We start from the raw sequence: 13,107 nt of genomic DNA on the forward strand, positions 1-13,107 counted from the left end.
TTTCACATTAAAATTGAATTATGATTTATTTTTAATAAGTTAAAATTTAATAATTAATATTAAATTAAATATTTTAAAAACATTTAGTTAAATATCTAATTAAGCATTTTAATTAAATAATATTTTTAATGGATATAGTTTTAGGAAAAAGAAATTTCATATTAGAAAAAGTAACAATAACTTAGACTACACTGATCAATAAATAATAACAGTGATCAATAAATAATTAAGAAAATAATTAAAATATTATGAGTATTGCACTCCTGCAAGGAAAAATACTGCACAAAAAAATTATGATTATAAATAGTGTACTAAAAAATTAATAAGTGATAAGTAAATAATTAAAAAAAATAGTCAAATTCATAATTTTCTGAAATTAAATTTTTAACATGAAAAATAATTTCATATTTCTTTCTTAAATTAAAAAATATATAAAATTTAAAAATATAAAGAATTTGAATCTTAAATAATTAAATTAGAAATTTGTGAAAAATAAACAGATTTAAAGATTAAAGTAGACATAAATTTATTTAGTCGGATTAAAGTCACTCTAACCCTAACCCTAATCCACTTAAGAAGGGGCTTGGGAGTTGGGGTTTTTTTTTGCCTCCACTTGTGGGGATTTTAAAGGAATGGATTAGGACCAACCCATGGAACATGGATCAAGTTGACACCTCTATTTGCAATAGAATTATGAACATGAAAATAATATTGTTATATTCGCTTTAGTCTTCCATAATTCCAAAATGTAGACTAACTTGTTACAAAACCTTATTTTCTCATAGTTTTCACACATGTTTACATGATCACGGAAATAATTTTGGACCCAAAAAGAAAACTATTGAATTATGTGTAAATACTAAAGATAACAACTATGGTTCGAATTAATTGCATCTTCTAGGGTTCTAAAAGGAAAAAAAAAAAACGTAAATTATTTAAGGACGGTGCGAAAGTAGATTTGAAAGTAAAATGTATGAGAATTAGTATAGGATTTAATTTATTTGACAGATTAAAAAAATTTACTTACAAATTCATTCTCACTTACTTCCAAATCTATTATCCAAATTTATTCAAATAGAAAACAAAAATTTTTATCCTCAAATCCTTCACCTCCATACCTTTCTTCTTGCACCCCATAAATATTTTCATTTTGTCTTTCTAGAATTGTACAATTCAAAAGCTAGAAATAAGGAGAGAAGTATTTTCCATTATCATTTGTCAATGTTTTTTAACATTTTAAATGTTATTGGTAAGGTATCATTCAACTAAGTGTTATGGATATTTTTGTGTAAAAATCATTTAACATTAATTTAAATCAGTAAATTTATTGTAATAAAATTCACATTTTACAACACAACTTCTACTTAAAAAAATTATTACAACCATCTCAATAATGGTAATAAATATATGCTTAAAATTAACATTTTTATTAAACGTCCTTTAATTTAAAGTTCATATTTACTTCCTATGATTTGAATGATCATCAGTTAAATTTTAACAAAAAAATGCAACTATGCAAGAATTCAAAAAACATAATCTCAAATCAATTTAAAATATAAATACTTAAAAACAAGAAAAGGATAAAAACATTTCAGAATTCAGTTTCGGGGAACTGAATTCCGAACAAGGGGGTGACCAGATTCTAACCTTAAAAAAGGAGTGTTACATGGGTAAGATACGCCAGCTTCCACATTTTTTTCCAACTGAATTGACGTGATTCTAGTTTAACAAGAAATATCAAGCTACTTAAGTAGATATATCCTCACTTACTAACTGCTCCTCCTAGTGAAAGCTTCTACATTGTTACTTATTGTGTTAATTCATCACAAGCCTCTTTTTGTGCATTTACAGTGTCACCGGCGACAACTTAGGTAAGGCAAATATTTGGAGCCAACATTCCAGACTCACCAAAAGCCTAAATGTTTGGGACAACATGTTTAACCAGTCATAGTAGATTTACTTGCAGAGAGTAGATCTCCATTAAAAATAGAAATTTGTTTTAGTAATAGCACTGAAGTTACAGATAACGAAAACATGCAAACAAATATCAATCCCTCCTTCCTATAATAAGGAAAGAAAGATTAAAAAAAATGTGTTTTACTGAAAACAGCACAAAAAACGATTGCATTTATCAAACACTCTGCAGGAGTAGTGGTATTATGCGCAGCAATGTACTTCAAAATCTTGATCGCAACTTTTAATCATATGATATTTAATTCTAGTACATAGATACATACTGAATTTCTAAAAAAATGAAAGTGGATGAAGGATAAAATATATAAAGTAATTCATGAAAGAAAATTCATCAACATCATCAATATAGTACCCAAATTCATTGACTTGAAAACTACTTCAACAAGAAAAAAACAAAGCTAAGTAACTCTAAGTCGATAATATGATCCGAACACTGGTTGAGAAGCCTACCAATTAATCAAAAAGACTGAAGCCCATATCCTGCATCGCAAAATAAACCAACAACAAAAAAAAAATCAGATACTACTCAAACTAACAAAATTTAATTGAAAAATAACGAATCGGCATCGGAATAATTGTCCTCAATATAAACCTAGAAAATTATAACGAATACGAAGGTTAGAAAAAGCACAAGAAAGAAAATATTACGTCATCTGATTCCTCCTTCTCTTCCACCTTTTCCTCCTTCTTCGATTCGGCTGCTGCCGGAGCAGAAGCGCCACCTCCGGGAGCGGCGGTCACGGCAACGGCAGCGCCACCGCCGGAAGGCACTGAGGCCAACTTTTCCCTACCGGCGGCGATAAGTTCGGCGAGGTCTTTGCCCTTGACTTCGGACAGGAAGTTACTAATATTGTCGTCATTTGCGTCTGCTCCAACTGAACATTGACAATTCAAAGCAAGAACAAATCGAATGAGATTTTAAAATACAGGACTTAAAATAAATGTGAAGATAATAATGAGAAGGAAAAAAATGTGTACCGGATCCAAGGATAAGCCTCAAGTCATCGGCGGAAGGAGCAGCATTGCCTCCCAATACGGCGAGCAAATAGGCGGCGATGACCTTCATTTTGCGCCGGAATGCGTGTACAGAGAAACAGAATGCGCGATTTAGAGTGAAGGATGAATGGTTATGAATTACGTAATTACATAAATAGGGTTTAGGGTTTGCAAAGGATGGGCCCGTATCGAAATAGACCCAACAAATGTTATTATGGGCCTTTCCCCTAAACGAAATGGCCATTTTCCTACTGCACGTTCCTTTTTTTTCTGCACCCTCGTAAAACTTATTAACCCAATTTTACCCCTCACTAAAAGTATATACCTAAACCCTAATTATTTTTTATCCCTTCCTTAGTGAGGACTCAAAGGGCACAAACAGGCTCCATCCAATTTCCTAGTGAGGATCACATTTTGGATTAAATATTTCAAAACTATTTTCCCATTAGAAAATACCTTTCAAAACACTAAATACTAGTTTTTCCTAAGCCTCCTATTCTTCCTCAACATTCATATCATCTTCACAGGAGGTGTAGCCACAAGAAATGGAATTTCAAGAACCACCAGTGTAAGAAGACACAAGAGATGGACGTGCAGAAAGAAAAAACCCTTCAATGGACAATGGAGGAGCTTTCCCACGTATGAGTCCACGTGTACGTCGTTGGATGTAGTCATGTCACCTTACAACCAAAACAAATGTTATTTACACCCCACATATTTAACATTATATTTCTATTTTATGTTTTTAAAAATATCTTTTTCTTTCAGTTTTAAAGATTAAATATGTTTTTAATCCTTATACTTTTGGGCGATTTTGGTTTTAGTCTCTCTTTCAAACTAAGGTACAATTTAGTCCTTCAACTTTAGAAAACTCTGGTTTTAGTCCTTTATACCAAATTTTTTTAACTTTATTTATTGTTTCAACGTGTTTCATCATAGCATTTAGATTATTTACACTGTTTGACACATTTTTGCTTCAATGTTAATTAAAAAATGTGCTTGAAACAACAAATAAAGTTAAAAAAATTTGGTGTAAAAGGACTAAAACCAGAGTTTTCTAAAGTTGAAAGACTAAATTGTATCTTAGTTTGAAAGAGGGACTAAAACCAAAATCGTCCCAAAGTATAGGGACTAAAAACATATTTAACCCTAATTTTAATACCTAGCACTTTCTAGAAAAATTATATTTTGGGAAAAGAATATGAAATTGAGATATATTAATAAATCTAAGAGGTGTAAAACACAATATTGTATAACGTTATTAAAATTCTGATATGGCTCGATCTACATCGACTAAAAATTTGGGAAGGTTGAACCACCGCAGTTTTAAACAAATAAGACAATACAAAAAATAAAACTATTAGTGCTTTTCTAAAACATTTTCCATCAAGTTATTCGATAATTCAAACAATTAAAATAAAACTAAGTGATATAAAATTATAATACTTAATAGTTTATTAAAATAAAAATTATTTTGTGTGCTTGCATTGCGTAATCACAGGTTGGTAGCTTAGAAACTTAAAATCATATACTGAAATTTTTTAATAAATGTTCTATAACTTGTTTAGAAAAAAATCTATTAAACTTATTATTGAGATAGAACAATATACCTTAAAATTTGTTTGGACTCCAGATAGTTGGAAATATGTACTATGGTTTTAAGTTGAATAATGGTTTGCACGATATTAATATTTAGTTTGAGAATAAAATTTATGCTTAAGAATTTATTTATGATAAAATGACTTAAATCAAACTTATATGTATTTTCATAATAAATAGAATTTGCTTACATCACATAAAGTATAAATATCATAAATGTGATTAGGTCTCTCCTGTTTTGTATAATTTTATTTTATTTATTTTTTAATAACTTTTTATATAATAATAAATTATTGATGAGTTTTAAGACATTAACATAATTAAAGGATCAAAGTTCATAATTATGTCTAATATATATATATATATATATATATATATATCATAATTCACAATAATATTTAACATAAATTTATTTAAAAATATTTTAATATATATTTATTTTGTGACGATATTTGTTTCTCATATTTATTGTAAAAAAAAAAACAAAAATGCTGATAAGTTAGTTAATATTTAACTATAAATGAGTTACTTAATGTATTTATTTATTTATTTTTTCATAATAAATATAGTTTCTCTATCTGTAATAAAATATAAATTTTATTATAAATATAATATAGTCTTTCATATTTTTGTATTATTTTATTTTATTTTTAATAAAATTTCGTATAACAACAAATAATCAATAAATTTTAGGATTTTATCAAAGATTATAATAATTATTAACATAATAAGATGTTAAAGTTTACAATAATACTTAACATAACTTTATTTGAAAATATTTTAAAATATATTTATTTTGTAATGCTTTCTCATATTTATTGGAAAAAAAACACATTTGAAAAGTCAGTTAATGTTAAACTATGTAAATGAGTTACTTAATTACTAGAAAACATTTTTTTAAGAACATAAGGAGTTTATTGAAATGTATTTTTTCGTAAGCTTTAGATGTTTCCTCGTGACTTTTTTCATACTTATTGTATATTTTTTATTATATGCTTATTACAAATATATTATTCTTTAAAGAAAGTATAAAGTAGTTTGTGATTGAAATGTTAAAGATAATTTCCACAAAAATAGACAGACGTCAGAATCTAATTTTCCCAGATAGAATAGAAATTTCAATAAAAGAATAGCATCTTCCTCTTATTAAATCTAATTAAATACTATAGTAAACTAATATACCACAATTTGATGTTGATAAAAAATTTATAAATATTCTTAGCAATAATTTTAACCAACAACCATAGTTAATCATTATTCGTTAGTTTTGGAAATTATAATTTTTAATACAACAATTTTTTGATACTAAACAAAACACCTTTAGAAACCAATAGGAGATAGTGAAACGAAATTCTTATTTAGATAAAGAAAATATTACATATACATTAAATACAAGACTAAAGTTTTATTCAAATTAAATTTATTATTAAATTTTTAAAGATGAAATCCGTAAAAGAAAATTAATGGCACTTAGTACTTAAAACAAAATATATATTTAAAGAATTGGGAGTTCTCATTTTTGTGAAGTCAACGTCAAACTTTAATTCGTGGACCCTAAACATTAAAATCAAATTAATTGGAATGAATTGCCTTCTAAAGTTGCATATTTTGGTGTCTCCCATTAAAAACCGAATACGATCTTCATATAACCCTACTTTAATATTTTTTTAAAACTTAAATTAGAGAAATTTTTATTTTTTAATGTGATTTTGTTGACAACTATGATAGATACTTTAGTACATTTAAGGAAAATAAGTAAAATATTTAAAATTCTCCTTTCATTTTAATATAAGCATTGTTCCTTCCTCAAATTTGTTAAATGCGTTATGAAAGCTTTAGTCATAATCTAGAATTCCATCATATTATGCAACAATCATATATATTTAATATTTTTAACGACCTAAATTTCATAACACCACGTATATTTATATAAGAAAAATAAAAGGCGTAAGTGGTTGATTTGAATGGACATAAAATGAAGTGTCCCTTGTCCAGCTTTGTTTGAAAGCGTAGGGAAGAGCATGTCCAGTGAGAAGTGAGAGGTCACCCCTACAATCATTGATACAGTTTCTCTTGCTAAAACACTTGTTTCAGTGGCTTCTTCCTTTCCATCATCCCATGGAGATTCAAACTCACTCCCTCTCCCCCACTTTTCAATTCCACCTTCTCTCCCAATCCACCGACTCCTACTTCCCTCCCAATAATGCCCCTCTCGACCACTCATCTCTCCGACATGCCACTGCCGCACTCAAGCTGCAAAAGGTCTACCGGAGTTACCGTACCCGCCGCAGGTTGGCCGACTCAGCCGTTGTTGCGGAAGAGCTATGGTCTGCATCCATGCATGCACTCTGATTTATACTTCTTCTACTACAAAATATTATTATCTTAACATATATGACAGAACAAAATTTGATTGATGAATATCATATATGTGATGATGGTCCGAGATCAACTTATAATTTATGTCTATAATTTTTGCAGGTGGCAAGCCATAGACTATGTTAGGTTGAACCACAGCACCATTTCCTTCTTTAATTTGCCTGAAACTGCTGCGTCGCGCTGGAGCCGAGTTAAGTTGAACGCTGCCAAGGTATCTCATTGCTTCTGTCTTAACACCGTCTTCTATATGTAGCTAAAGTCCAAATTAATAATATATATGCTGCTTCGGGTCTAATGTTTTTAGCTTCAATTATTTCCGCAGGTGGGTAAAGGTTTGTCCAGGGACTCCAAAGCACAAAAGTTGGCTTTTCAACATTGGATTGAAGCTGTGAGTGTATTACTGTTACTATATACTTCTTGACCAATGTTTTTTTTTTCTCTGTTGAAATACTGTTGATGTTTTTCTGTGCTTGAAGAATCATGGTTGTATATTTGAATTTTGGTTGGGTACGTAGATTGATCCACGACATCGCTATGGGCACAACTTGCAATACTACTATAAAGAATGGTGTAAATCTGACGCTGGTCAGCCATTTTTCTATTGGTAAGATGTTCTTATTGAGTGAAAGAAAGGTTGCTATTCTTATTTACCTCTGGTTAAAATTAACCTGGGATGGGTGAAAATTGGGAAGGTACAATTTTTTTATTGACCGTGTGTTTTATGTGCACAAATATTTTCACCTGCATGTGCCCGTTTCAGTAAAAAGTTGAAGAATCCTTTGGCCGGTATCTTGGTAGTTACAAGCTTTATTCCGACAGACAACGTCACCAACTTGGAATATGTAACTCATAAGTATGTTGTTATTTTGGTGTTTCCATTGTGGGAACATGGGAATCTTCCTGTGATCAGACACCCCTCAAGTTTCTCCGTACTATCACTGATTAAGCTTTTATATTCAAATATGACAGTGCTTCATATGCAAGTTACTATTGTGGAATTGGAAATTGCAATAAATTTTATATCCAGTTTATGGTTAGAATAAGGCTTTGGAGCTTTGTTCCTTGTCTCTTATCTTAACACCGGCTTTATCATAGTGGCGTTAAGATACAGAGTAAGATGAAAAAGGGGAGAATCAGAGGACATTTCTTGGTTTTTGTCACTTAAATGTTTGTTTCTTCTCCTGCAGGTTGGATTTGGGAAACGGGAAGAATCTTGATCTTGAACAATGCTCCCGATCAAAGCTTCAAAAGGACTGCATTAAATATCTGGGACCTGTATGTGCTTATCTGATTTGGATGTGTGTGTATACATATTTTTTAAATGTGGTTAAGGTTGGCATTCTTGCTTTTTGACACGTTCATCTAACTTTATTTTCCTTTATCTACTCGTGCTTATTTTCCAAATATAGCAAGAGAGAGAACAGTATGAATACATTGTGCTTGAGGGTAAAATTATCAACAAGCAATATGGAGACGCACTTCATACAAATGAAAACGGTGATGATGCAAAGTGGATATTTGTAATGAGTACCTCTAAGAAACTTTATGCTGGCAAGGTAACAGTTCAAGTTCGGTTACATATTAAGTACAACCTTCCATGTCCTTGACTATGCCACTAATACATTGCATTAACCTTATAGAAAAAGAAGGGATTATTTCACCATTCTAGTTTTTTGGCTGGAGGAGCTACTTTAGCTGCTGGAAGGCTAGTGGCCGAGCATGGAATTCTTAAGGTGAATCAGATTCGTAGGTTGAATGAGTTCTATTCTTGTGATAGCTAGTGGAAGTTCTGATATTTGCCTGCTAAATTTTATAGTGACTAGGAGATAGGGGGACTATACTATTGTTTGCATAAATGTCCATGGACTCATACTGACTAACTACAGAATTTGACAACTCCAATTTTATGTGCATTGCAAATGTCTGATTCTATTGAACTGTGACTTTGACTTTTCAGTCCATCTCTGCTTATAGTGGACATTACCGGCCAAAAGATGACACTCTTGACTGTTTCTTATCATATCTAAAGGAAAATGGCGTCAAGCTTGAGGAAGTTGAGGTAAGTGATCTGCATCAGGATATTTTAAGTTAGACTAAAAACTGTAGTACACTATAGTTACAGATATTGTCAAAATATTGTTTGTAGAAAATATTCAAGCCGAAAAATGATTATTTAATACCTTGATCATTTAGTGTATTCTGTTTTTGATTCGGGTTATATCATAATCTTTTTGTTATATAGTAGATAGTGTTTATGGTCACATGCATACAAGGCCAAACATCTACTAACTAAAGTGAAAACTAGGTTAATTGGAATCACTTAATTATGATTCATGGTTTCAGTTGCGAAAGCCAAATGAAGATTCTGATATATACGAGGACAACAATACCATTAATGAAGGAGCAGAAACACTTGAAAGCATTGGAAAACTGCATCTGCCTGAAATCTCTGAGAGAACCACCAATGCTCCATCCTTAGTTAAGGGAAATCCTCCATCTGAATCTGTTACTTATGCGAGGACTTTATCAGGTGGTCTTCAGAGTCCGAGAGCTGTGGTGTCCAAGACTGAAATATTGCAAAGAATCAATTCCAAGAAGGGTTCGAAGTCCTACCAATTAGGACACCGACTTTCTCTTAAATGGTCAACAGGAGCTGGACCTAGAATTGGGTGTGTTGCTGACTACCCTATAGAACTTAGAACACAGGCCTTGGAAATGCTTCACCTTTCTCCAAAACTTCCCCCTACACCTTCATACATGCAATTGGGTGGGCTTGTTTTGTCTTCACCTCCTAGTAGCTCTTACTGTAACATTGATGGGACTTGTGTCAATTAATGTATATAATGTAATGTCAGGATCTTTAAAGTGAAGGTCCATGTTGCTTTAGGTTTTAAAGTGAAGGTTACAAACTTTCTCAAAGACTTGAGCGTGATATTAAATAATAAGTTCAACTGTCATGATCTCTCACCTCATGCTTTTCTATTTCCCACTAAACTTGAAGATGATATGACTACCATTTGTGAAGCTTTTTATGCTACATGACCTGGTTTGAATTAACAAAAAGAAGTTTTAATATTAGAATATTCAGATGAAAGCTTCTCAAAAATAACTTCTTTAAACTTCTGGATAAGGTATGATTCCATACCAAAAAAATGTTAAACGAGTACTGATTGAACTATTAAACTAAATGTATATCTTCTGCACTGAACCAGGAATATGCACCAAATATTATGTATCAACTGGCATTGATGTGTAAGGAAAAACTTGACTCGACAACTATAAGTTCCATAATATATATTTGTTCATATTTTACTATTACAAAAAAGTTAAATATATTTTGAGTAGTGAAATTTACACAAAATTAGAATTCATCATTTATTAAAACTTTAGTACATTTTATTTTTTAAATTTTAAAAAATGAACATATATGATGTGAAGACCTGTAAATTAGTCAACTAATGAGAATGGGACATTTGGCTTTAGAATAAAATTAATTAACAAATTTGAAAACAATATTAAAATGGTTTTTATAAAAATCTGAAACTTGAAACACTTACTTTCTTTCTGAAAAACAGCCACCCTCTTCTCTCACGTTCCTTCTCTTTTCACAAATTCTCCACCAATTCTCCATGTTGATCCACTCCATTTACACATTGTAGCTGCTTGATCCACTTGGAAGCCAAGAATCTCCAAGATTCTATCAATTTCTGTCCCAAATTCTGATCCTGGAAAAGAGGTAAGTCATTCCCCTCTTTTCTTACTATTTTAGGTTCTGGAACATGCAACCAGCAGGTTGCATGTGATTTCTGTTCCATTTTCCAATTCCTAATTTGCAATCTGTTTTTGATCACCAATTTGTGATCCTAGGGTTGAGAGCAAAATTCTGCAGACGCATCTTGTAGTGCTGGACTTTTAGGAACAGTTCTTGAACTGAGCTGTGAAAATTCTCAAGTAAGGGAAGCTAGATTCATTTGTTATTGTAGAATAGAAAGTTGTTTGTAAACATATTTTGTGTGTAAAGACTTTGATCAATACATGTAGAAAATTTTGTAAAATGTCAAGTTAAAGTGTGTTTGAATGCCTTATGTGGTAATCTGAAATTTGTAAGTTCTAGCCTATGTTCATTGTAAATACTATGTTCTGAATTATGGATGTGTTGTGACTAGTATAATGGATTAGAATTAGAAACAATCTGTGAGAAAGAGACTAGGCAAAGTTTTAAGCAAAGAGTAATATTTCAAGTGTTCTAGGAAATCAAATTTAGGAAGTGGGGTAGTGAAATTTTAAGTTAGGGGTCTAGACCTGAATTGAACCTTTGTGGTAGCTTAGACAGACCAATTATGACTTGTAGGCAACATCAAAAGAGTCTAAAACCGTTTCTAAGTAGTATAATTCAAATTGAGTCTCTAAGAGAATTAGGTTGAGTTTTTGATTCAAAATCTCTGCATAGTAACTAGAAATTTGTGTTAGAATCATGGGGAAAGCTTTAAACAAGTTATATTTAGCCTATAGATCGAGTTAGGAGTGTTCAAAGTTCACCAAATGGCCTAAAACAGATTTGGAGGGTGTGAGTTCTGCAAAATCTGCATAAAATCTGCAAAATTCACGTTCGGGCGCCCCTAACGGGCGCTCGGGCGCCATTTTCTGCTGTCATGTTTGTTTTTGATAGTTTATGGGGTTTCGGACGTCCGTTTTGGACGTTCTCTAGGTCGTTCTGGGGGTTTTTGACCCTTTCGGAGCCAATGGTGTGGGTTTCCAAGCCATTTGAATTACCTAAGTATTGGTAATTTAAGATTACAAAGATATTTGTATTAATAAGTGATGTTTTTCTGAAAATATGTAATTCTTGTTTCCTCTTCTTCCTTGTGTGATGATTCATGTATTTGTTATGGTTCCTCTTGTATGACTTCTATTAATATTATTGGATTGATCTATGCTTGATAATGTAACCAAACCAAATTAATCTCCTAACTTGATGTATAACATTAAGAATTAAAGTAAGTAAAGTTAGTGTGAAATGTAATGTGATTTAAGTACATCTCTAGGTGAGATCAAATTAAGTTATGAGAATGAGATCTAAGTAAGTTTCTGGAATGAATATAGGTAGCTCAGTCTTGGGGGTTGCCCTTAAAGCTCTAATGACTATTTAATCTCACTTAGAGAAGATTAGTTCATGTGGTGAAGAGTAGTAGGGGGTCCTAGTCTTGGTTGTCTCCATTTTATATGGGCCAAGGTGAGTGATAACGGACTAACTTTGTGTGTGGTAGGGTGAAACCCATTGGCAATGGCTTTGCAAAGCAGTAGAGGCCACCACAAGTGCATGACCCGCCATAGCTCGATATTCATTCCGGGTCTGGACGAGTCTAGGTCTAACACTACCTAATAAAACAACAAATTATAACTTAAATAAACTGTTCTTCCTTGCTTATTGTATTGTATGTCTCTTTTACTATGTTTAATTGTAATTGACTTGTTTTCATTGAAATCTAGCTTACCCTTGCATGTGTGTTGTCTGTTTTGTTTGTGATTGTTTCTTCTGCGATGATCATTCAATTATGGATGTGAGCAGAGGTAGGAGAGGTTTCAGAGGCCCCGTTGGAGCAGCTGCTAAATACTCCAGATACTCCAACTGATAGAGTAGAGTAGTATAGAATTAGTTCTTTTCTATTGTATATATTTAGCTATATCTCCTTTTGTATCATTTTGAAAGACTCTATGCTTTAAGTAGAACTTTATTCCTCCTCTTGTATCTTGGATGACTGTAATGTATATACCTTTCATCTGAATTTCCACTCCTAACTGCTTTACATTATTATAACATGTTGCATCCACTTGATATGTTTTAGACGTATTTTTGAGATGTTACATATCTATTTAATTTAATCAAGTTAATTTTTTTGTGTATTAAACATGTTTTTCAATTAATATTAAAAAAAAATATTTAAAATGGTATAAAATATCGGTTCAATAATTTAGTTCTTATTTTTTATAACTTTTTTAAATAGGTTTAAGATAAGTGTATCTTGAAATGTTTTGGTGGACCTAGACTTCTCCTGCTGCATGGTCACTTTAAAATAGAATTGGGAATAGAACAAGTGGTTAGGAAAGATGCATATGCAATAATGATAACTCTACAAAACGACATAGCAGAAAGTAAAG

General features: G+C 31.3%; 2 protein-coding genes across 2 annotated transcripts; one reads left to right on the top strand and one right to left on the bottom strand.

Moving 5' to 3' along the window:
* Positions 1 to 2,184: 2,184 nt before the first annotated feature.
* LOC106757284 (60S acidic ribosomal protein P2-2) lies at positions 2,185 to 3,102 on the bottom strand. Its single transcript, XM_014639921.2, has 3 exons — positions 2,953 to 3,102; positions 2,623 to 2,849; positions 2,185 to 2,454 (listed from the first exon to the last, which is right to left on the bottom strand). Exons 1-3 carry the CDS (start codon positions 3,038 to 3,040, stop codon positions 2,428 to 2,430), a joined length of 342 nt encoding a protein of 113 aa, XP_014495407.1. The 5' UTR covers positions 3,041 to 3,102; the 3' UTR covers positions 2,185 to 2,427.
* A 3,441-nt stretch (positions 3,103 to 6,543) lies between these two features.
* LOC106756675 (IQ domain-containing protein IQM3) lies at positions 6,544 to 9,915 on the top strand. Its single transcript, XM_014639189.2, has 9 exons — positions 6,544 to 6,896; positions 7,051 to 7,159; positions 7,271 to 7,336; positions 7,464 to 7,552; positions 8,136 to 8,223; positions 8,358 to 8,504; positions 8,589 to 8,681; positions 8,906 to 9,007; positions 9,292 to 9,915. The coding sequence occupies exons 1-9, from the start codon at positions 6,688 to 6,690 to the stop codon at positions 9,781 to 9,783; spliced, it is 1,395 nt and encodes a 464-aa protein (XP_014494675.1). The 5' UTR covers positions 6,544 to 6,687; the 3' UTR covers positions 9,784 to 9,915.
* The last annotated feature ends 3,192 nt before the right edge of the window (positions 9,916 to 13,107 follow it).

This window comes from Vigna radiata, chromosome 3, assembly GCF_000741045.1.
Source record: "Vigna radiata var. radiata cultivar VC1973A chromosome 3, Vradiata_ver6, whole genome shotgun sequence".
Lineage (NCBI taxonomy): Eukaryota > Viridiplantae > Streptophyta > Magnoliopsida > Fabales > Fabaceae > Vigna > Vigna radiata.

Bases quoted from the DNA above. Each gene is read 5' to 3' on its own strand.
- LOC106757284 (XM_014639921.2), bottom strand. From the start codon at position 3,040: ATGAAGGTCATCGCCGCCTATTTGCTCGCCGTATTGGGAGGCAATGCT. The intron at 2,850-2,952 runs GTACACATTTTT...GTCAATGTTCAG, and splicing joins GAGGCTTATCCTTGGATCCG to TTGGAGCAGACGCAAATGAC. The intron at 2,455-2,622 runs GTAATATTTTCT...TTTGCGATGCAG, and splicing joins AGAAGGAGGAATCAGATGAC to GATATGGGCTTCAGTCTTTT.
- LOC106756675 (XM_014639189.2), top strand. From the start codon at position 6,688: ATGGAGATTCAAACTCACTCCCTCTCCCCCACTTTTCAATTCCACCTT. The intron at 8,505-8,588 runs GTAACAGTTCAA...TTAACCTTATAG, and splicing joins AGAAACTTTATGCTGGCAAG to AAAAAGAAGGGATTATTTCA. The intron at 9,008-9,291 runs GTAAGTGATCTG...TCATGGTTTCAG, and splicing joins TCAAGCTTGAGGAAGTTGAG to TTGCGAAAGCCAAATGAAGA.